This window comes from Elephantulus edwardii, unplaced genomic scaffold (assembly GCF_000299155.1).
Source record: "Elephantulus edwardii isolate Elephantulus edwardi_28Jun2011 unplaced genomic scaffold, EleEdw1.0 scaffold00152, whole genome shotgun sequence".
In the NCBI taxonomy this organism is placed as follows: Eukaryota; Metazoa; Chordata; class Mammalia; order Macroscelidea; family Macroscelididae; genus Elephantulus; species Elephantulus edwardii.
This window is the reverse complement of record NW_006399902.1, coordinates 4,632,481-4,655,483: the sequence shown is the minus strand read 5'-3', so window position 1 is coordinate 4,655,483 and position 23,003 is coordinate 4,632,481. Positions and strand designations below refer to the sequence as shown.

Sequence of the window (23,003 nt, the reverse complement as noted above, 5' to 3'; positions counted from 1 at the left end):
CAGGAGGTTGAATTTCAAGAGGTACTGCTTCATTTTGTCTGTCGGAGTGGCTGGTGGGTTTGAACTGCCCCTCTCCTGTTTTCTTTTGTGAACAACCAAATGCTTTAACCACAGTGTCACCAGATCCAGTCAAGACTTATTTTCTGAGAATTGGGCATACATTAATATAGGTTTTAAGCCACACTCTGCCACTGACCACTTCAACCCAGGGCAAATTACTACTTCTCTGGTCCTCAATTTCCCCATATAGTTAGTGAAGCATCCCCCCCCCCCATGAACAACAGATCTAACCTGTGCCATCCTCATCATCTGACGCTCTCGAGCCCATTGTTAGTCATCATGCTGATCTGTCTTGTTGAGAGTATTCCTCTCTTTCACTGACCCTCCACCTTTCCAAGAACGATGTCTTTTTTCTAAAGATGGCCCCTCCTAACAACACACCTAATGAGATAGACTATGTTTCACCGTCCTTGCCTCTAAGGAGCACACTGGTTGCACTATTAGCATGTTCTTTTGGCAGTCTGTGGGATAGTCATACTCTTCTCCCAAACCACAGCTCAAAAGCGCTGATTTTTCTGTCATTCATCATCCAACTTTCAGCTACATAGAAAAGACCATTTTCCTACTAGTGAAACGGTTTGACATTTTCTCCAAATTAGTACCCCATCCCAGGCTACTAGTTAGCTCTGGGTGTCTGGACGTTAGAAAGCTTTGCTACCCGCCTCCATCTTGCACAAGAGCCCGCCATAGGTTCTCCGTTGTCATGGCAACCGCCAGGGCCCTCCCCGTTGCAGGAACGTAAAGTGACGACGGTAACCACGCTACTATCATGCGTCCCATTGCCAGGTTATAACATGGCAGCCGCAGCAACACCCCACCCAGACTTCTCACTAAACACGAGGACATGGCCAGCCATTGGGCCTACTTTACGTTATGAAAGGGAACAACAAGTGCTCCAGTACAACAAACAAAGTCTCCGGAAACCTCCACACACCCGCGAGCTCGAGGGGCTTCTCTGGAAGATCCCGACCCTCGTCTTGATGCGTCATATCCGCAGATAGACGGCCCCGTCCCCACTCCCGATTGGCAGTTACGGACATCCAGTCAGAAGCGAGCCCGCCCCCAGTTCCGTGCAATGGGCGGGCCGTAAAACAGGAAGATCCGCCCCTCACCGACAAGTGACAGTTGAGTCGCCATGTCCAGCTATCCGTACGGGCAGGTGAGTGTGTGAGGGCCCGTGGGACCTGACCGGAAACCCCCAGCTCTTCTTTCTCACCTCTTTTCTCCGTGCCCTTCCTATGTTGATTTTCACTTCAGCCGTCTTGCAGGGAAGAGATGGTGAAAGGGTCAGTCGCGCCTGTCAACGTCACGCAGGCCAAGCGTCTGGGAGGTCGCGTCGCACACCCTCTGACGTCGAGCACTCAACGATTTGGGTGCATTGGATCCCATAGTTCCAGGTTAGACCAAGCCTGGAACCTACATATTTCAGAGGCTTCTGCACTGGTGCCAGGCGAGGTCATCAGGACATTTAGAGCCCTGGTCCCGTCACTCTCATATTGGTATCGCATAAAAGGTTCAGGAGAACCTGTAGTTTTAGCAGACAAGTTATTTTAACTACCTTCTTGGTTCAGCAACCCCAGTTCGCACATAAAAAAACGTAAAATCCAGAGAATGAACAGAATGTATCTCAAGTCATTGGCCAGTTAAAGTGACAAAACTAAGTTCAGAACCTGGGGTGGCCTAGCAACACCCCTTCCCCACTTGCCAGCCCATCTCGACCCAGCCAAAAAGGTCATTTCTGTGGCAAGAAATTTGTTTGGTTAAATGCAGTTTCAGATCAGATGTAGGCTCAAACCTTGGCTCCACTCCTTAATTAGATTGGAACTTTTCAGTTTCCTCCTCTGTAAAATAAGCCCAATAGAGTCTACCTCCCAGAGCTGTTATGAATACTAATGAGATAAAGCTTGTAAGCATTTGATACATAGAATACAGTGTTACCATTTAGTTTCATTTTTACTAGCTTCCTGGAAGGCCAGTACTGAGAGGGCTCTCAGTTCTTCATTTTTCAGAGAAAGTGGAGCCTCAAGAGGGGCCCTAGTTGCCCAAGTAATGGTAATTTAGGAAATAAAAGACAGGAGAGGAAATTGAGAAAAGAACAGATGAACTATTACAAAGTTTCAGACTCTTTTGCTGGTTGTCCTGGAGTTGGCTTTGATCCATGTGTGCAGTTTAGTTGGAGCTCACCCAAAGTTGACCCTCCAGTGGGTTTTCAGATGCTGTTACTTGGCCCTCATTCTCTGCTGGAGCACCTGCTGGACTCAAACCGTATGTCTTGGAGTTGGCAGTGCAACTCCTTACCCTTAAGCTACCAGAGCTCTCTATGTACAATATCACACAATGCTTCTGGGCCCTACAGTGTCTTCACAATGTTTGGTAGTTTTGAGGCTATTATGAGGTCATTTGTGTAGTGCTTTTAGCCTGGGGGTGTGTGTGGGTTATCTTCCAGCACTATCACTCACTTCATGCCTTCAAGTCAGAACCACCTCATAGCTGCTCCTCCATTGGGTTTCTGAGACTGGAAATTGTATAGGAAGAGACTGCCTCTCTTTCTCCTGCAGAGCCGCTGGTGGCTTCAAACCACCAGAGACGCATGGCCTTTGCGTTAGCAGTACAACTCTCTATGGACTGCACGGGCAAGACTCCTTCCCAGCGCCAGTGACAGACAATATTCTGTTGTGATCCTCAGGATTTTCACTGCCTAATTCTGTCTTTGAGGTGGGTGATTAGAGTTCTCCACAAAGGCAAGATGGTGAAATTCGGTCTCACATACTTTGGGCATGTTGTCAGGTGAGGCCATTCCTTGGAAAAGAATGTCATGCTGGGAAAGGTAGAGGATCAGTGAAAGAAGCAAGCCTTACCACGATAGATTGACACAGTGACTGCAGCACTGTGAAGATGGCCCAGGAAAGGGCAAGGTTCTCTTCTCGTCTTTTCTTCATAGAGTTACTGCGAGTTGTAGCCAACCTGACAGCACCTAAAAACAACAGCATTTTCTAAAAGTAGATCACTAGGCCTTTCTTCCTCCTGTGCTTAGTCTAGAAGCTCTGTTGAAACCTGTTCACCATGAGTGACCCAGGTTGTATTTTAAATACTGGCAACATCGCTTCCAGTATCCTAACAACATGCAACAGTATGACAAATTGACAGATGAGTAATGATGACACGAGTATAATCATGTAGCAAGAATGCTTCAGGGGAGTGTATCCCTGTACCCAGAATTGGTACCTCTTTGTTCAGTCATGACCGCCTTGTAGGCATGCTAGTGCAAATTTGACCCTCAGTCTGCAATGGCGGCACATGCCCCAAAGAGGCTAAGTGACTTCCCAGTGCACACAGCAAATGAGAGTGGGTTCACTGGGGCCTAGAACTCCTTCTTTCACTGTACGTAGCAGTAGGGAGGAGAGAGGTTAGCATGACTGGGACTAGGGGAGAGTTTGACTTATTAGTGTTTCCCAGGTTCTGTTCCATTTGCTGTCTTATGAGCTGTTACTTGAAAAAAATAAAATAAAATTGGTATTTAAATACATTTGGGAAATTTGACTTTAAATATGTCTGAATAAGTTTGTTCACCCACCTTAAGACATTTCAGAATTCTTGATTTTCCTCTATACATTGTAAATTTGCCAGAGGGATAAAATATGGTTTATTTTTCAAACTTATTATATTAAATATACTTCAAACTTATTTAACCTTCCTCCTTTTTTTAAAAGAAAAAAAATTAATACTAGTTACCATTTCTGTGATATTAAAATTCCTGTGGAACCCAATTTGGGAAACCATTGCCATATTATAAAAAAGGCATTGCAGAGATTTATCTGACCTCTTCATGAAATTTCACAAGGTAGGAGGGGAATCATCAGTATTTATCCACAACTTATTCCTGTGAGGTAGAGGTCAAACACACCTTTACCCTGACACCTTCTTATAAATTCATACACCAGCCGTCCCTCCCAAGGCACTCTACTTTTCTGATAATTTGTTGCAGTGGACACCTGAAATGCATAGATAATATTCATGATGATTATGTCATTTATCAGCGAAGTTAAAAATCCCCAAAACTCGGTGCCGTGAAGTCTGAGCTGATTCATAGCTGACTTGTGTTTTCAGAGGCTGCAAATTGCCTGGGAAGAGATGGCTCATATTTCTCTTGCAGAACAGCTGTCAAATTTGAACCTTCTGTCTTTGGGTTGCCAGCACAATTCATTACTCATTAGGCCACCAGAGCTCCCCAATTAGAGAATTTAATGGTTTACAGTTAAGGATCAGGCATGACTTAGGATACAGCTCCTCCATCAGAACAGCTGCTCAGCCATGCTCACAGCCAGGTTTTTTGATGGCCTTCAGCCTCTTATCCCCTCAGTGTCTTGGGTTGGCATGGCCTCTGCCATCCCTGGGCAACTGTGACACAGCTTTCCGGCCCGGAGGCACCCCACTCTGCCCTAACTTCCACCTCAGAGTTACTCTGCTCTCTCATCCTCTGGGTCTGAGAGCCCACTGTCTCTTAAACACCTGGCCCCATTACCCTAGTCACTTGTGTCAATCCATCTCATCCAAAGTCATCCTTTCCTGCATTGTCTCTCCACACTTCCAAGCATGATGTCCTTCTCGAGGGTCCAGTCCCTCCAGGCAACATGCCCAAAGTATCTGAGATAGCACTTCAAAATCCCTGTTTCCAAGGAGCAACTTAGTTTCACCGCCTCTGAGACAGACCTGTTTGTTCTCTTGGCAGTCAATGGTATGTTCAATACTCTTCTCCAGTACTGTAGCTCAGAGGCACTGATTCTTCTTCTCTCATCCTTAGTCATCGTCCAGTTCTCTTATGCATAGCAAATAATTGCAAAGTTGAAGACCATGGCCTGGATCAGGGACACCTTAGTTTCCAGACTAACACTGTGGCTCTTTAGCACTCTGGAGAAATCCCTGACAGCATATACTCCCAGTGCATTTCATCTTTTGATTTCCTGACTGCTAGTGCCAAGAGTGTTGATTGTGTGGAACCAAGCAAGTTGAAATTTTTAACAATCTCAATCTACCATGATGCTGCCAACTGGCCAAGTGGTGAAAATCTTGTTTTCTTGATGTTGAGCTTCAGTCCTTGACCTTCTGCAGCAAATGTCTAGGATTAGATTCTTTATTAAACCTAACAAAGTGGTAAAGCAGGTCATTTCTCTTGTTAGAGTACCATATACCTTTTTTGCATAAACCCACTCCTACAAGAGTACAGTGCATGTTATAAGAGCACCTTATATGCACTGTTAGCAAGCTGTCCAAACCTCTTGATTCACCGTATGCACCTTATTTATATAGTCCCATCCATTCACTTGGTAAGTGTTATAAGTCCATAGCTAGAAAGGCCTTGTAAAAGTAAGTGACTGTATTGCAAGGCTGTGTTGTTTCAGAATACTATAGAAGTTTGTTAAGGACACACACAAATGTAGGGTCTATCTCAGATCTGTTCTATGCCAAAGAAGGGCCCATGAATCTGCATTTTAATAAGCTGTTTGAATAGTTTTTGTGCACCCTAGTAAAGTTGCCTGACTGAAGTGAGACTGAAAGGAAATAATAAAGGCTATAAGGAGCTAGAGAGGAGGAAAGACACACAAGTGTTGAGGACTCTCCTTCATAGGGTTGCTATGATTCACCTGGGTCTCGATGGCACTTAAAACCAAAACATCAACATAGAGAGAGAGATCAGCTGGCTCAGTAGACAGAAAAAGCGATGCTACCAAGGCAAAGGTGGGTGACTTTTAATCCACGGCCCTCGGGCCTGTCTTTCATTGTTTTTGTTCAGACATTTCTCTAGGTTGTATAGCCCTGGTGTACATGTTGCTGTACTGCGGTAACTTATGGTTGCTTTGAGGCTGAATACTGTGACACTGATGTGTCAAATGCATTAATGGTTGCTTACCCAATGCGGACAGAGAGTGAGGTGGAGCTCCCCAATTAAAACAAGCTTGAAAGGAGAAGTGGCATCCACTTCCATAATAGCTTGCCCCTGGAAACCCTATGAACCTGGAGAGAGGATGAGAGACACCCAAGTGTTGAGGACTCTCCTTCATAGGGTCGCTATGAGTCGCCTGTGACTCGACGGCACTTAACAACAACAACAGCAACAACATAAGGAGCTAAGTCCATTGCTAGTTCATGGGTTCAGCATGTGGTGGCCACTCTTGCTGCTTCATGCCATTGTGACCAGGCTTACCCTTGGGGTATATTATTGAAGAAAAGACATCTGGATTAGAAGAAGATGTTTTTTCCTGCCTGCCCATTCAGCTTTTAGCCCAAAGGGAAATGAGTTGGTTTTTTAAAAGCACACAATCTGTTGTTTGTAGGGTCACTGTGAGTTGTACTCCACTTGATGATACCTAACAATAACAAAGCACATGAAGGCTCAGTCAGCGCCATTGTCCACTCTTCTTGTGCCCCTCGTACACACACAGTACACAGTTCTGGAGGATTCCAACCTACTGTTAGTGGTGAAACTGGTAACTTTCCATTGCCCTTAGCCCAGGGACACTCAGTCCTGGACTGGGTATTGGAGCAATAAAACTTTAGCTTCTCTGAGCCTGTGGAGGAGGAGACGCAGTGTGGTAGATTCCCCACTTAAAAGCTTGATTTCTGAGACTAGCTAAATTTTCCTTTAAATCCCAGCTCTGCCATTGTCTTGCAGAAGTTTCTTGTGAAAGTCTGAACCTTGGTTTCTCCTTCATTAAAATAAGATCGTAAGAGTGCCTACCTTCAATTACTGCAAAGGTGAAGGGCTTGCCATGCTGTTAGGCATCTAGCAAACACTTTAGATGGAGCAGTATCGTGTAGAATAAGTGTGATAAGTATTAAATGGGGTAAGTGTAAGGTACTAGGCAAACACTGGAGGGGTAACCTAATTATTAGTCTAGTATGTAAGAAGGCTTCTTGGAGGAGGTGCCACTCAAGTCCAGAATTGAACTGCCCACAGGAATTAGCTAGGTGAAGAAAGGAGTGATATATTTTAGAAGAGGAAATTGCTGTTGAGTTGGAACTGACTTATAGCTGACCCTCTAGTGGGTTTCTGAGGCTAAAAATTGCATAGATTGTCCATCTCTCTCCCTCTGAACCACTTGTGAGTTTAAGTGGTCAGAGAGGTGTGGCTTTGGGGTTAGCAGTACAACTCCTTGTGGACTACACAACCTGAGCTCCCCCAGAAGAGGGAATAACATACTCAAAGGCCAGCAAGCAAGTCAGACAGCACAGTACTGTGAGGGAATTTTAAAGAGATCATTTGGCGACAGGTTAGATAGAGAAAAAGGTAAGAAATGAGACTAAAGCAGTAAATAGACAAGGGTTAGAGGTCCCCAGAGATCTTCCTGGGAAGTGTGGATTCCTCTGTGAGAGTAGCCAGTGAGCTGCTCAAGGGCTTTGCCCCATTTGCACTAGAGCCAGTACCATGAGGCATGGTGAAGGGCTTGAAGTGGGAGAAGAGACTGGAGGCAGGGAGACGAGTTTGAAAGCTATTGAAGCAATCTAGGCTAGCGAGAACAGTGACCCGGTGAGGATGGAGACACGTGGGTGGATTTGAGAGGCATTTGGGAGGTAGAATTGCAAAAACTAATTGAGGTGAAGGAGGGGAGAGAAAAGGAGGTGCCTAGGGGGGCGCTAGGGCTTTAGTTTTGGGTGACTGGATAGAAGGAGGTACCGCTTGCTGAGACGGGAACCAAGAGGAAGTAATATGCTTGCGTGAAAGGTCAGGGAGGCTGCTGCATATGCGGGGATGCAGCTCAGGAGAGAGGAAGCTGGAGAGGGAGATTTTGGAGTGTCAGCACAGAGGTGTAATTGAAATCTTGGGACTGTTCTTGGCTCATTGTTTATTGGTTGCAGGTTTTCTGGCTGTTAAATATTTTAGGAGACTCTGCCGGTGAATGTTCCGACCACTTCTGCCCCCTGAAAATTGTTTAACCTATTAGCGTGGGCTCCTTCTAGCAGGCACTTGGTAAGGGGTAATGCAACCTCAGTCCTTCCACAGTAGGACTCAGGGTGGATCAATTTTTGATAACTGCTGAGCTTTGCATCGAATCTTGAGGGTAGAAGAATGGGCTTTCAGAGCCAAAAGAAAATGCAAACTTCTGAATGGGCTACTTGGGAAGGGTGAGCTTCCCACCGCTGACTGGAGCATATGCAGAGATTCCATTATCAGCTGAGGGGATGGACAGAAGGATCTTCAAGGTCTCTTCTAATATCATGACTCTCAAACTGGCTCTGATGCTGGGATAGAAATAGAATAAGATTGAGTACACAGACCTTGCTTTGACTCTCTTTTCCCACTCTAGCTGTGTTGTCTCTGACAAATTATTCAACACTCTGAAGGGCAACTTTCTCATCTGTAAAATGGGGGTAATAGTGCTTCTTTCATTGGCTGGAGGATCAGTGAGGATCAGCTAAACTGGAAGCACCTAGCAGAGCTTCAGTATTGTTAATGGTACCCTACCCCATTCCACTCCCAATCAATGAATTGAATGTAGCTTATGTCTAATCCGTTAAAGACCTCTTTTTGTTGTTAGGTGCTATTGAGTTGATTTCAACTCATAGCAACCCAATGTGATATAGTAGGTTTTTTAAGTTCCTAGGTTGTAATCTTTATGGGAACAGATTATGAGGTCTTTCTTCCCATCATCCCACTGGGTAGATTTGAACCACTGGCCTTTCGGTTAACAGCTGAGCACTTAGCTGTTGCACTACCATGCCTCCTTGCTAAAAAAGTGCCTAGGGGTAGTTTTTCTGTGGTGCCTCAAAATCCGTGATTACTGAACTCTTCTTGTCTCCTCCTTCCCTTGAAATCTTGTGTTTCCTCAGCATTAAATACTTTTGAGGAAACTGTCCAAAGGATTGGTAACATGGAGTTGCTGTTCGGTGCTCTCGAATCAACCCTGCCTTGTAGCAACCTGGTCTACAACAGATTAAAACCTTGCAGATCCTGCGCTGGCCTCACACTCTCTGGGAGTCTGGTTTTCATTTCCGGTTCAATCTTTTCCTAACAACTCAGTGACCCTGACAGTCATCTTGCAGTTTCCTCAGACTTCCTCCCCAGCCTGGACTGGCGTTAGTTAGTGGCTCCACCTCCTTTATCTTCTTGTGCAGGCTAGAAACCTGAGTCATTCCGTACATTTCTTTTTCCTCACTCCCCCCTCCACCTCTTCCCCAATCTAATTAGTCACCAAGTCATGTCTAGTCTACCTCTGAAATAACCTCAGAATCCATTCTTCTCTCTATCTCTGTGTCTGCTGTCTGGTCCACGCCCTGCCTGTCCAGCTCGTGGATGCCTGCTTCCCCCATGAACTCATCCGCCACACTGCCCCTGATTAATTCTTTAAACAAGGCTTTGATCCCTTTCCTCCTGTGTTGGAAGCACTTCTAGGGTGCTCTGTTTCTCCCAATAGAAAGCCCAAACTCTTTAGAGTGGTGTTCATTTGTCCAAAAATTGACAGCAGCTTACACGTGCCAGGCTCTGGGCTGGGCCCTGGGGTACTGTGATGAATGAAGTCCAGTGTTTTCCACTCAGGGATCACTGTCAGTTAGCAGAGATGGATGGACACTGTGCTAAGACACTGACTCCTCAGCTGACATGCCACAGGAGAGGTGCTTGGCTGAGTGTGGAGAGGCCTGCCTCTCTGGACTCACACTGTGTCTTCTTGCCCCTGCCCTATAACTCATTCACTGCCCACATCATGCCTACTCTGTGGGCTGTGCCTTTTTTCCTCCATCTGTCTGGAATGTGTCTATCCCCCTGCTTTTTGGGCAATGACTGCCTCAAGGTCCACCTTCAGTCTCACTGCTGCCTTTCCAGGAAGCCTTCCTTTAACCTACTGCATTTGTTCCTTTGATCATTCATTTATTCACTCAACAAATGGGGAAAAAATTAATCAGTATGTACTTGCTTCACAGAATATAAGTAGATTTTTCTGGTAGTACTAATTAGATTGTATCAGAATTACCTGCAGGCTCTTCAAGGGCAGGGCTCCCTTTAGTGTTGCACACCCAAACTTAGTACACCACCTAACACTGTAAAAGCTTCCTGACTGAAGTAATTTAACAGCAGTGCACCTTGATTCCTTGATCTAAAAAAATGGGCCTACTAACATCTTTCTCTTTTCTATGGAGATTATTGGCAAGATTTGATAAATAACGTGTGTGTGTGTGTGTGAGAGAGAGAGAGAGAGAGAGAAAGAGAGAGAGAAAAGTGCCTTGTAAATGCTGTATTTGAGGACTCTTATCCAAACCAGGAAGGGAAGGGTTTAGGGAACCCAGCAGGTCCCTAAAATGTAGGAGGAAGGTCAGACTCTACAGTCTCCACCCACCTTTCCGCCTATTGCCTAAGGCAGGAGCGCTGTGGTTGGAGCTAACTCAAAGCTGACCCTCCATCAGGTTTTTCAGAGGCTGTAAATTTCCATGTAGCTGCAGGTGGATTCAAACTGCCTGAGAGGCACCACCTCTGAATTAGCAGCGTGCCACAGAGCTCCCTGTAGCAGGAGGCAGTAGGGGGCATGACATGGGGTTTGGGAGTGCCTCCAGTGCACAGTGTGACCTAGGCCCTCTTTTCTGGACCTTAGTTTCTCTATCTGCAAAATGAAGAGATTACCTGACTGGCCTCCTGGATCCCTCTCTAAGAGGATCCTCCCAAGCCCCTGGGAATCTTGTTAACCCTTCTACTTTCAGCTCAAATGTCACTTTCTGGAGAAACTCTCTTATTTTCCTTTCTTTCCTTTGTAACCCACCTTGGCCTATGATTTCTGTCCATTTTAAATGTCCATTGCATTGTGCTGTTTGTTGTTGCTACAAGGAGAGTTTATTTGTTCCTTTTTCTTATTGAGTGTGAGCTCCTTCAGGGCTGGGTTAATGTTTCTTTCACCTTTATAGAATTTACCCTACAGAGTTTACTTGGCCAACGGTTTTGCTGATCATTAGTACAGTAATAACTATAATGACTTTTACTGATTGTTCACTTTATGCTAGTCATTGTTATAAAGACTTCTTATTTTTCAGATTATCTTTTGAAGCACTATGAGGGTTCTGCAAAGCCCCCTCAGAACCTAGGAAAGGGGGGGGTACTCCAAGGCCAGCATTCCAGATTTTACTCTCATTCCCACCTCTTACTTTGGCTAGAAAAAATTTTGTCAGTTTTACCAAAGTGATTCCTTAGTAACAAATTTAAGTAGCAGAAATCTGCTGCATGTGTTGCTTGGAAAGGATTATTGTATTTTATTTGTGAGGGGAAAGCCTCAGAAAAATGAAGCCCTCAGGACCAACATCAGGCACTCAGCTGGCGAGAGCAGAATTTGAACCAAGATCTCTCTGTGACCTTATTGTCTGTGATGGAGTCTCTACTAACGAAGGCAGTTCAGGGAGGAAGGGCTCCCATGACAAAGTGGAAGCCCCGCTTCCTGCCTTCCTCCCAGCAGCCTCTCTCTTGATGAAGGATGAATTTGGCCTCCACCTTGAGGTTAACAGAGAAGTTTATAAACACACTAAAAAAAAAAAGAAAAGCTGGGCTAGACCATTGGTGTGTCCTGCAGGTTGATCTAGAATGTAGATGGTACTGCCCTGAGCTGGGCCCAGCCATTGCGTGTCTTTGGGCCCAGCATGTTTGCAGGTGTCTGGGGTTCTGCTCTGCTAGGCCATTTACTGGCTGTTAGAAAGCGGGAGCGGCAGGTGGCAGGAGGAGAGAGCCAGAGGGAGCGCCCCATGGCTGCTGTGAGGCACATATGCTAGCTCCTTATTCAGTCTGCGGGACTTCTGGACCTGAGTTTCTTTCTGTGTAGCAGGAGCTCTTATTAAAAGGCAATGTGTGTTACCTGCTACCTCTGTGGCAGGACCTATATTAAAATGCTTAACCTGACTGGTTTCACTTCACTCACATCCCAGCCTTGGAGGTAAGACTGTTATTATTCCTATCTTACAAACCTCAAAAGCTTTCTGCCTTCAAGTCAGTTGTGACTCATTACAACCCTCTGTCAGGTTTCTGAGGCTGTAAATGGTAATGAGAGGAGACTGCCTGCCTGTCTTTTCTCCTGTGGTAGGTACAAAACATCAGAGATCAACCTCTCTGAGTAGCAATGTAATTCAGTACAGACTTCTCAAGGGTAAACCATTAATCCAGTTGTTATATGCTGTCCAGTCAGCACTAATTCAGCGACTTTTCAAAGGCAGTAAATCACACAGGAGTTGATTGCCTGTATTTCTTCTGCAGAGCAGCTGGTGGATTCAAACCATGTGCCTTTGGATTGGTAGCACAGTTCCCTACCACTAGGCCACCACAGTTCCCTTTAATCCATTTAGTAAATGGCAAATCTTAAACTTGAATGTCATTTTAACTCTTAATCACTCTTCTGTATCGCTTTCAAACTTGAATGCTGTTAAGTTGGAGTCCACCCATAGCTGACCCTCCATTGGGCTTTTGGAGGCAGTAAATCGTATGGGATGAAATTACTGATCTTTCTCCCTCAGAGTTACTAATGGATTTGAAATGCCAGAGGTGCCTCTTTTGGATTAGCAGTGTAACTCCCTGTGGACTAGATTGCCTGCCTGCCTCACAGAGCCCTGAGTGAGGATGGGGGCATGTTCGCCCCCAGAGCTAGAGTAGGGAAGGAAGACAATCTCTGGGTGAGTCCAGCCTATTGATCTATCAATAGTACTTATGAGGGCTGGGCACTCTGTGGTGGCGACAACGTGGGTGGTGTGTGCTGTGGATTCTGCAGCTAAAGCTGGGGTACTTCCAGGTGAGGCTTTGCCATTCTGTTCAGCTCATTTGCCTACTCTCTCACAGCATAGTAAGTGTTTACTGAGCATTCATCCTGCACTGGGAGTCTCAAGGCTTGGGAAAATGTGGCAAACCTGGCACAATCCTAGCTCCTGTGGGGCTCTTTGGTGTGTGGAATAGAGAGTAAGGTGGGTAAGATTCTATTTCTGATTCTGCTAGCCATCAGTGGCACTGTGTCTTTTCTCTAAAAGCTTTACATTTTCTATCAGAGCAGTGGGATGAAAAGTCCAGCTCTGTCTGTAGGATCAATGGAATGAGTGGCAGCAGGAGTGCCTTATGACTCTGAAGAGCTGTGCTGAGGTCAACGTCTGGACTCCCCGTTCTGACTAGGATCTTTTCTTCCCACAGGGTTGCCCAGGAACTGCAGGACAAGCACCTGGAGCCCCTCCAGGCAGCTACTACCCTCCGCCCACCCATGGTGGCCAGTATGGAAGTGGGATACCTCCAGGTGGCGGTTTTGGGGGTCCTGCACCTGGGGGCCCTTATGGACCACCAGCTGGTGGAGGACCTTATGGACACCCTGGAGGACTCCCTTCTGGAATTCCAGGAGGACCCTATGGCGGTGCAGCCCCAGGAAGCCCCTATGGTCAGCCACCTCCAAACTCCTATGGTGCCCAGAATCCGGGGCCTTATGGGCAGGGTCCTCCTCCAGGTAAGTGGAATCTCAGACTGTGGGTTCCTTTGACCTGGTTCTGAGTTATCCAGGGTCTACCCTTGTCCATCCTGGGGTGTGGAGGCAACCTGGCCTCTGACATCTTAGCAGCTTGTATCTAGCCTTAACTTGACAATCAGTGGAATGAAATGCCTGTTGGTTAACTTTGCTAATAGGGTTTATGTTGGTTAACTTTGCTAACAGAGTTTATAGTAACAGCTTTGCTAGGGATTTTGGTAACAGCAAATCTTTTGGCTTACAACAACATTTATTTTTCACTCACATTTATTCTTGTTTATACATCTGTAGCTGTGAGCTGATTAATGACATTCTGATGGAGCAGTCCCCCTCTTAGGGCCTCTGCTCTTTAAGAAGTGCTGTCTGTCTTGCCCACTGACACTCTCTTGGCCAAAGCACAGACCCTAGTTGAGCCTGTTGTCATTGGGGTAGGAGTGTATACCCGCTCCCCTGAAGGAGGGGATTTGCGAGTCATTGTTGGGAGAGGATATATATGTATGATATTCCTATGAGGTTAGCAAATAATTGGAGGCAATAGTAGATTCACCATAGAGACAAATGCTTTCTTAGGTTGGGGAGATTGGGTTTTATATACAAAGATGAGACAGTCTACTTGTTTATATCTCTAGTGAGCCTTTATGATAAGGCCACTTACTGATGCATCTGATACAGGCCATGGTCTTTGCTATCACTTGTTATGCATCAGAGAGTTGGACAATGACTAAAGAGGGTAGAAGGAGAATTGATGCCTTTGAGCTGTGGTGCTGTAGAAGAGTATTGAGTGTACCATGGACTGCTAGGAAAACAAACAGATTCATCCTGGAGAGGGTTAAACCGGGCTGCTCCTTGGAGGCAAGGATTCTGGGGCTTTGTCTAACATACTTTGGACATGTTGTAAGGAGGGACCGGTCCTTGGAGAGGGACATCATGCTTGGTAGGGTGGAGGGACAGCACAGGAGGGGAAGACCCTCTTTGAGGTGTTTTGATTCAGTGACTGGGATAATTGGGATGGGAGTATCAGAGACAGTGTGATTGGCATAGGACAGAGCAGAGTTTAGGGCTGTTGTATATAGGGTCGCTATGAGTTGAAAATGGCTCAACGGCACATAACAACAGCAACAACAACAACAACTGATATATCCAGATTATTACGTCTAGTGGTGGAGTCCCTAAGTTGTTATGTTGCTAACTCAAAGGCCATGCCACTCATGCAATTTTAATTCATAAAGGGCTCCATAGAAAAAAGATGAACAGTCTCCTCCTGTGTGATCTCTGCCTTGGAAAACCAAGGATGGGTCAGCTATGAATTGTTTCCAACTCTGCAACAGTGAGGCTTTTTATAAACTCTGTTCATATCTGTAAAATGGAAGCAATGCCACTATATCAAGGTTATTGTAGGAATTTGATGGGAAGATACAGGTAGCACTGGACACGTGTCTGACACACGCTGAAGACATTCATCAGCTGTATTTTAAAAATGTTCCTCACGAGTGCTCATTCTGGATCATTCTTACCAAAGAAGGTTCATTAATAGGCATTTGGCATTTGATGTGACAATGGTTAGGGTAAGGGTCTTATTACCAAAAGATGCTGAGACAGGTAGGAGCATTAGGACAGGGGAACGATAAAGAACAGAGGTAATAGAGATGAGGTTCTGGACAGGACGTTCGAGGTACAGTAGAAGTAGAATTCAGGGCAGGGTCTTTAGCCTCTGTAAAGACTTCTGAGTGGTTTCAGATGGAGAGGCAGAGAAGGTGGGTTCCCAAACCCTTGCTTCCCCTCAAACTCAGTCCCCTCACAGAATGGCTGTTCTCCAAAGTCAGGCTACCAGCAGGACAACTTGGAAACACTACTGTGTGCCTGCAGGGCCTCCGGGGGCTGGCACTGCATACATACCCAGACAGGTGGCCCTGAGGGAGATGCTTAAACCTTAGGGGTTCTGAACACTGTGAGACAGTGACATTTATCTTTCAGAGCCCAGAGCTTCTGGCTGTTTGCTTTCAGCTCAGCAGCTTGGTGGTAGATTTCTTCATCCTTTAAAAATCTTGTCTCTGAGCCCACATGGGGTCATCGCAGCAAATGGGACCCCTGACTGTGAGGCTTGTCACTTCAGGGCCCGAAGGCAGAAGTAATCTTTGTGGCTGCTCACCTCCGCAGCAGTGTGCTCCTACCTGGGTGCCACTGCCTCAACTCCAGTGTGTGGCTATGCTCCTTAAAGGGCAACTTATCTACTGCCTGCATCAGAGCATCTCTCTCACCTGCTGAATTCAGGATAAAGCTCGGGAACCACTGCTCTGATGGACTGGCTTGCCATACCCCTTCCCATTTAAAGGCCATTAAAGATCCACCTGTCCACAGGGGAGATCCCAAGGCATCCCAAAGGGTGTGTTAGCCTCCTCACACCTGCCATCTTTCCTTTCCCTGAATCAACTCAAGACTCCTTAGAGAGCTCTGAACACACGCATTTCCTTTGCTCCTGGCTTTTCTTCACTCCATCTGGATTCCTTATTATCCTTTCATATTCATCTTTTCAGACCTCTGTGGAAATGAGTCTGACCTTTGTTAAGAATTTGTTGTTGTTAGGTGTCGTTCTATCAACTAAGACCCATAGTGACCCTGTGAACAGCACATCTGTTCCCTGCCCTGTCCTGTGTCATCTCATCATCTCTGATCTACTTGAGCCCATTTTAACATTCACTATGTTGATCTATCTCATTGAAGGTCTTCCTCTCTTTCACTGACCCTTTCTACCTTTCCTACCAGCCTCTTCTAACAACATGCCTGAAGTATGTAAGATGAGGTTTCACCGTCCTTGCCTCTATGGAGCAGTCTGGTTGCACTTTCTCCAAGACATTTTTATTTGTATTTTTGGTAGTCCATGGGATATTCCGTACTTTTCTCTAATACCACAACTCAATGCCATCGAGTTTTTTTCTATTATCCTTATTCATTGTCTGATTTTCCGATGACAGCAAGTACTTGAAAAGACCATAGATTAGATCAGGTGCACTTCAGTCTTTAAACTGACATCGTTGCTCCTTAGAACTTTGGAGAGGTCTTTGACAGTAGATTTCACCAGTGCAACATGTCTTGATTTCGCGACTTTTGGTACCAATGGTGTTGACTGTGAATCCAAGGAAGGTGAAATCATCAACAATTTCAGTCTTTTCATCGATCATGATGTTGCTTGTTGACCGACTATAAGGATTTTTGTTTTCTTGGTTTTGACTCAGTGAGAGGATTTTTGTTTTCTCGTTTGTTGACTGTTCAAGTCCTCACTTTCAGTAAGAAAGGTTGTGTAATCTACATAATGCAAATTATTGATGAGTCTTCCTCCACTCCTGATGCTACATTTTTCTTGATAAAATACACCTTCTCAAATTATTTGTTCAGCATACAGATTAAAATTGCAATGGAGAACGGATACAGCCCTGATGCACACTTTTCTTGATCTAAGACCATGCATGTTCCCTTGCTGTGTTCAGATGTTAGCTTCTTGATCTAAGTATAGATTTCACATGAGCACGATTATGTATTCTGGGATTCCCATTCTTTTCAGTGTTAGCTATAATTTGTTACGATCTACGCAGTCAGATGCATTTGCATAGTCAATAAAGCACAAATAAACATCCTTCTGGTACTCTCTGCTTTCAGCCAAGATCCTATGACATCAGCAATGATATCTCTGGTGCCATGGCCTTTTCTAAATTCAGCAGTTTTCCCCCAAGATTATTCTTATAGCAAGTGAAGGACAGTGGAGGTTAGTGACAGTGATAGTTTGGTGAGTATTTCTGTTTGTTAAAATAGTCCAAGTGAGAGGTGTTTGCCCCTGGACAGGTGTGGTGGGTACAAGGAGGAGGAATTTCCTGTGTATGGAACTGGCAGAACTGAGCAGCAGTGTAGATATATGGGGTGATGGAGGTGTCAAGGATGTCTCGAGGGGTTTGGGTGTGGGGATGTGCATTGGAGCTGATAGGGAAGGGAGAAAGGTGGAGATTGGGGACCTCCTACACTCTGACTCTTCCTAATAGAAGGTATCAAAGATCCACTGTGCCAGGCTCTGTGTCACCCAAAACCCACTGCTATAAATTGATTCTGACTCTGTGTCTGCACGATAGAATAGAATTGCCCATAGGATTTCTAAAGCTGTAAATCTTTACGGAGGCAAATGGCTTCATCTCTCTCCCATGGTTTCAATAGTGGGTTTGAATCATCCACTTTGTAGTTAGTAGCAGAGTTCTTCAATCACTATGCCACCAAGACCCTGTATTACATACAAGGAAGTGAGGAATGGATCAGACATGATTCTGCCTCTAGAGAGCTCCTGATGGCTGTGGCCCTTAAACTGTTAGTCCCTGGCCTGTGTGTATTACTGTTCAGCAAAAATGTTTGGGCCCCCAGTTGGTGGAGAAGCTAAAATCACCCTGTTCAGAGAATTCTTCCATTTCTGGAAAAGGACAAGTTGTGGGTAGGATCTCAACCTAACTTATTTCCAGATTCCCAGGACCTGGAGCCAACAACAGAATTTAGAGCAGAGCATAGAAAGAAAAGATGCTGTTGTTTGTTCATTACCATCAGGTCAATTCCATTTCACTGCAGCCTCACCTGTAGAGTAGACCTGTGCTCATAGAGTTTTCAAGCTGTTTTTTTTCAAAGGCAGATTGCTAGGCCTTTCTTATAAGGCACCTTTGGGTGGATTCAAACCTCCACCCTTTTGGCTACTAATTTGAGTCAACCAGACTCCTCCTGTTCCTTAGGAAATTAAAGTAAAATTGAGAAGTGGCTGGACTACTGTAGGAGAAACCTGGTGAAATCAACTGCATATATTTAAAAATCTACACCAAAGGCTCTTTCCCATCGGGGAAGGATGTAGGTTTGAGGGCACAGGTAGATTTTTTGCGGCTTTTGGTGAGAAGACCTGCAGCCAGGGAAGCACTGAGGCCTGTTCTCAGCAGTTCTAAGATGTCTCCATTAGCCCTTAGACCCAAGTTTGTCTTCCCTGTTTGCACCTCTTTCTGCAGGTGGCGCCCCTCCCAATGTGGATCCTGAGGCCTACTCCTGGTTCCAGTCGGTGGACTCCGATCACAGTGGCTACATCTCCATCAAGGAGCTGAAGCAGGCTCTGGTCAACTCCAATTGGTCCTCATTCAATGATGAGACGTGCCTCATGATGATAAGTGAGTCCCTTCCCTCCCATGGCTTGAGCTGGGCAGAGCCCCCATCTGATAGGAGGTGGACAGGTAGCTGTTTGGATAGGAAGAGTTGCCTTTGGCTAGGGATAGTTTTCACTGGAGAAGCTGTGTTCAAGAGGCTAGACTCAGGGCTCTGTCCTTGAAATTTTCTCAAGTGCTAGACCCCTTCTCTGTCACAGACTTAGTTTCCTATTTTACAAAATGAGATTTCTCGCATCAGTAGGAGAGCTAGCAGGGAAAAGGTAGCATTGATCAGGTGGTGCTTAATTCAGCACACAAAGAATATTCTGGATGCCACTCTTGATAGGATGGGGCTGTAGAGTGGTACAGTACTTGGTGAAGGCATATCTTGGATACCAGAGATCTGGGCCTGAGTAGCGACTGAGAACCTAGGCCTTCATTTCTGATGCTGTCTTCCCCTCCTCCAACTTCTCCTTCAGACATGTTTGACAAGACCAAGTCAGGCCGCATCGATGTCTATGGTTTCTCGGCCCTGTGGAAATTCATCCAGCAGTGGAAGAACCTCTTCCAGCAGTATGATCGCGACCACTCAGGCTCCATCAGCTACACAGAGCTGCAGCAAGGTGAGGGCTGTGGCAGGGGTGCAGGGGACAGGGAAGAACTCCACTTTCTTCTCCCTGAGACAAAGCATGGGAATTTTCTTGAGCTTCTACTCCCAGATGTCCAGGGCATACAACAAAACCTTCCCCTCAGTTCAGGTCCCTTCCCCAGCCCCTTCTGTGACCTTGACGAGGGAGTGAGCCAAGATCCAGGACAAGCAAACACCTGGGTTCAGAGTCATGGCTGGGCACTCTAGTGGAGATCAGCCAGCAGCAGTCTTAGGTATAGTGACTTGGCATCTCACGCACTTTGAGACCATTGTACATGACTTGTGACACTTTCCTCTCCAATTTCTGGCACATAGACTGGAAATAACTTTGCACTGGGGCCCAGATAGATGAGTTTCTTCTACCAGCTCTGCCGCAAGGCAGATTCTTTTACAATCTGAGACCTTGACCACTTTCTCCAAATTTCCAAATTACAGTTGGTTAAGATGAGAAGAGGTGAAGTTTTGGTTTAGATTTTGTCTTTAGGACTGGATTCTGCAGTGTAGGCTCAAGCCAGTCTGCTGGGTGAATGAACCTGACAGAGAGCCTTGGCCCCCTAGGAGCGAGCCTGGGCTTCTGGAGGGCCTAGCACCTAGTCCTGCCTGTGCATTCAGTCAGACTCAGGCAGCGGGGGCCAAGGTTGAGCTCACCAGACCTGCCTCCTGGCAGAATGGAGAGACAACAACGAGAACAAAACTCCATGATAAGCATTTGTCAGGTTCCTCCTGTCTGTTAAGTACTGCTTGTTACTACACATCCTTTAGTGAAGGATTTCTTACTGTCAACTTACTATCAACTAAGATGAGGCTTAGTGTAGGTGGCTTGTATGAAAACCCACAAAGCAAATGGGGGAGTGACATGTCACCTGGGCTTGTAAGTTAGGCAGAGAGGAAGGAGCTGAATCCCAGGAGGGACCGGGAGAGCAGCAGGGGCTGTTGCCTTGGACCTGCAGCCCCAGCTGGGGGACGATAATAATTTTATTATTCTCAACAAGTAACAGTTACTTAGTGCTTATTATGTGCCAGACCTTGTGCCAAGTACTTTACATGGTCACTTCATTTAATCCTGACCAGAACCTTCCGTATAAGTATAATCTTTGATTTAGAGGTGATCAAGCAGAGGGGTGGCCAGGCTGCATGACTTGTCCTGGGACTGACTGAGAGCTGACCCATGTAGCTTTACAACACTGCCTCTATTGTCTGCCCTCCGTGAGGTGATGAGGGGCTCAGAGTTCCTCTATAATGCAGATGTGTCATTGAGCAGGAAAGTCCAGCGTCAACTCTAAGAACCTAGGAGCCCCTGCTTGAGTGGAAATTTGGAGAAAGGAGGATGAGAGCTCCAGGTAGTGGGGGACATCCAGAGAGAGCTCTTGATGTACTCCTGACATCTCAGACAGACCCTTGGGATCCCTGTCCTCTTTCTGCATCTGTGCTGATTTCCTCAAAATCCCCTGTGCTCTGAGGGTGGGGGGCTAGGTCATGACAGGTGTTTATGTCTCTGCTCTCTGTTCTCCTTCTCAACAGCTCTGTCTCAAATGGGTTACAACCTGAGCCCCCAGTTTACCCAGCTCTTGGTCTCCCGTTACTGCCCGCGCTCTGCCAATCCCTCCATGCAGTTGGACCGTTTCATCCAGGTGTGCACCCAGCTGCAGGTGCTGACTGAGGCCTTCAGGGAGAAGGACACAGCTGTGCAGGGCAATATCCGGCTCAGCTTCGAGGACTTCGTCACCATGACAGCCTCTCGGATGCTCTGACTCTACTCCTCTGTAGAGTGGAGTGCCCTGGGGGGACCCTTCCTGGCTCCTTAGAGAGGGAGGAGCGTGTAGGCCTTTTCCCTAAACATTCTCCCTTTTTCTGATGTTGCACTGTTCCCAGAGATGGTTGGGAGTTCTGTGTCATGGCCACCAAATAGTGGCAGACATGACGAAAACACTAGGTGTTGAATGTCCCTGAGCAATTAAAGGGCACAGCTTTCATCAGGAATGGGAGATAACAGTCATTGCAGTGGATTTAGGTCCTGCCGGCTGGACGGGGCCTCTAGCTTTTCCTTCTCAGCCCTGACACCAGTGGGAAGTGCTCAGCACACTCTTAGCACCTGTGTTTCCTCACCTGTGCTGTTCTGTCAGAGCTCAGTTTCTGTAAGGTGGAATCTGATCAAGCATGGAGGGATTTGTCCACAGGACCAGGGTGTTTGATTTGACCACCACCCATGCCCACTGGGCCAGTGTGTTAATGGGAGCCGCCTGGAGGCTGGCCCACCTTGGATGATGTGGACAGTCTGGTACCTTTGGCCAGGCTTCTGCTCTCCCTAGCTGCGTTCTCACTTGCCTGCCATGCTCTGCTTGGCTTCAGTCCTCGAGGGACAGTTGCCACTTCCCACGGCCAATGTTTTCATTTTTATTTGCCATTTTGTTTTGTGATTTTTTGTTTTGTTTTTTTTTTTCATTTGGGGCCAAAAGTCTGGTGAAACTATTAAGCTTCAATAAAAGAATGATAACTCTGGAGTTCCACGGTTTCCATCATGCCTTCCTAACTACAGGATCATATGCTCATTCACTCATTTCTCCCCTACCCCCACCCCATTCAATGAATGTTTAAGCACATGTTACATACTAAGCTTGCAGAGAAAAGGCACTAGGAGGGAGGCATAGCGTAAATGGATCTGCTCTCATTTGCCAGCGTGAAGCTAAGTGTAGAGTAGCAGGCTGGCCAGAGTCCCTCCCAGGTCTGGTCCAGTCCAGGGTCCAGGTCAGCTCCACAAGCTGACTGGATCCCAGCAGTTTTATGGCTTGTGTTCTGTACTAGAGGCACACAAGTGTCCACCCCAAACTTTTCACAGCATGCCCTTGTTATTAATTCAGGCCTTGGTTTTATCTTCCAGACAAACTGCATTTATCAAGTTGGAACTTTCCTTTCATCTTTATTAAGCACAGGGACATGTACTTGCCAGTTGGAGCTTCAGATCAGCATGATAACCAGTCTACACTGAATGTCTACAGCGAGCTGACATAATTTCAATCAACAGCCAAGACACCAGACATTCTAGTTTGCCTAAAGGGCCTTATGGGGAATGCTATGATTATCTTTTGGCTTTCTGAGGTGAAGATAAGAGCTTGAGGCCCTAAGCAGTTGAGGGAAGCAGCTTTGACTATCTTACAGCTCAGTGAGGCCATGCAGGTATGTTTGGCTCAGCCAACTCAGCCCTAGTCTCTGGACTGCTGTGGTAGTAGGATCTCAGACTAAGCCGGAATTCAATTCCCAGAGGCCAATCCCATAGAACTGGAATCCCTCTGTGCCCCACTGTGAGTGCAGCCTCTGCTGGCCAACCTTTAGTGATAGAGAATGCCTTTTCGTGCAGCCCTTTCCTTCCTTGACTGTTAGAAAATGTTCTGTGATATGAATTCTAAACCCTTCCACCTTAAACTGTCCACACCCCCACCCCCAGTTGGTCTTTTCTCTCCTTGGCCCTTTTTGTCCACCATCCCTCTATTAGAGACTGCCACTTCATTTCCCCATGTTCTCCTATCCCTAGGCAGAATTGCCCTGACTCTTCATTGATGCTTCACAGAGCAGTTTTAATTTCCCTTTGTCACCCTGGTCCTCTCCCCTGAATTTTCTCTAGCTCATCTGAGTCACCCAAAGTGGATGCCTAAGGCCCACCCTGGTGCTGTATTCAGGCAGCAGAAG

The 23,003-nt window shown here is 46.2% G+C and overlaps 1 protein-coding gene across 1 annotated transcript; it reads left to right on the top strand.

The window, feature by feature from the left end:
* The first annotated feature begins 1,195 nt into the window (after positions 1–1,195).
* Positions 1,196–21,070, top strand: PEF1 (penta-EF-hand domain containing 1). The gene is made up of 5 exons (XM_006894992.1): positions 1,196–1,219; positions 13,196–13,499; positions 18,539–18,694; positions 19,150–19,293; positions 20,841–21,070. The coding sequence occupies exons 1-5, from the start codon at positions 1,196–1,198 to the stop codon at positions 21,068–21,070; spliced, it is 858 nt and encodes a 285-aa protein (XP_006895054.1).
* Positions 21,071–23,003: the final 1,933 nt, after the last annotated feature.

What these genes read in the sequence shown, in the direction of transcription:
- PEF1 (XM_006894992.1), top strand. Translation starts at nt 1,196, where the DNA reads ATGTCCAGCTATCCGTACGGGCAG. An exon ending in CCAGCTATCCGTACGGGCAG is followed by an intron (nt 1,220 to 13,195) that starts GTGAGTGTGTGA and finishes TTCTTCCCACAG; the next exon opens with GGTTGCCCAGGAACTGCAGG. An exon ending in GACGTGCCTCATGATGATAA is followed by an intron (nt 18,695 to 19,149) that starts GTGAGTCCCTTC and finishes CTTCTCCTTCAG; the next exon opens with ACATGTTTGACAAGACCAAG.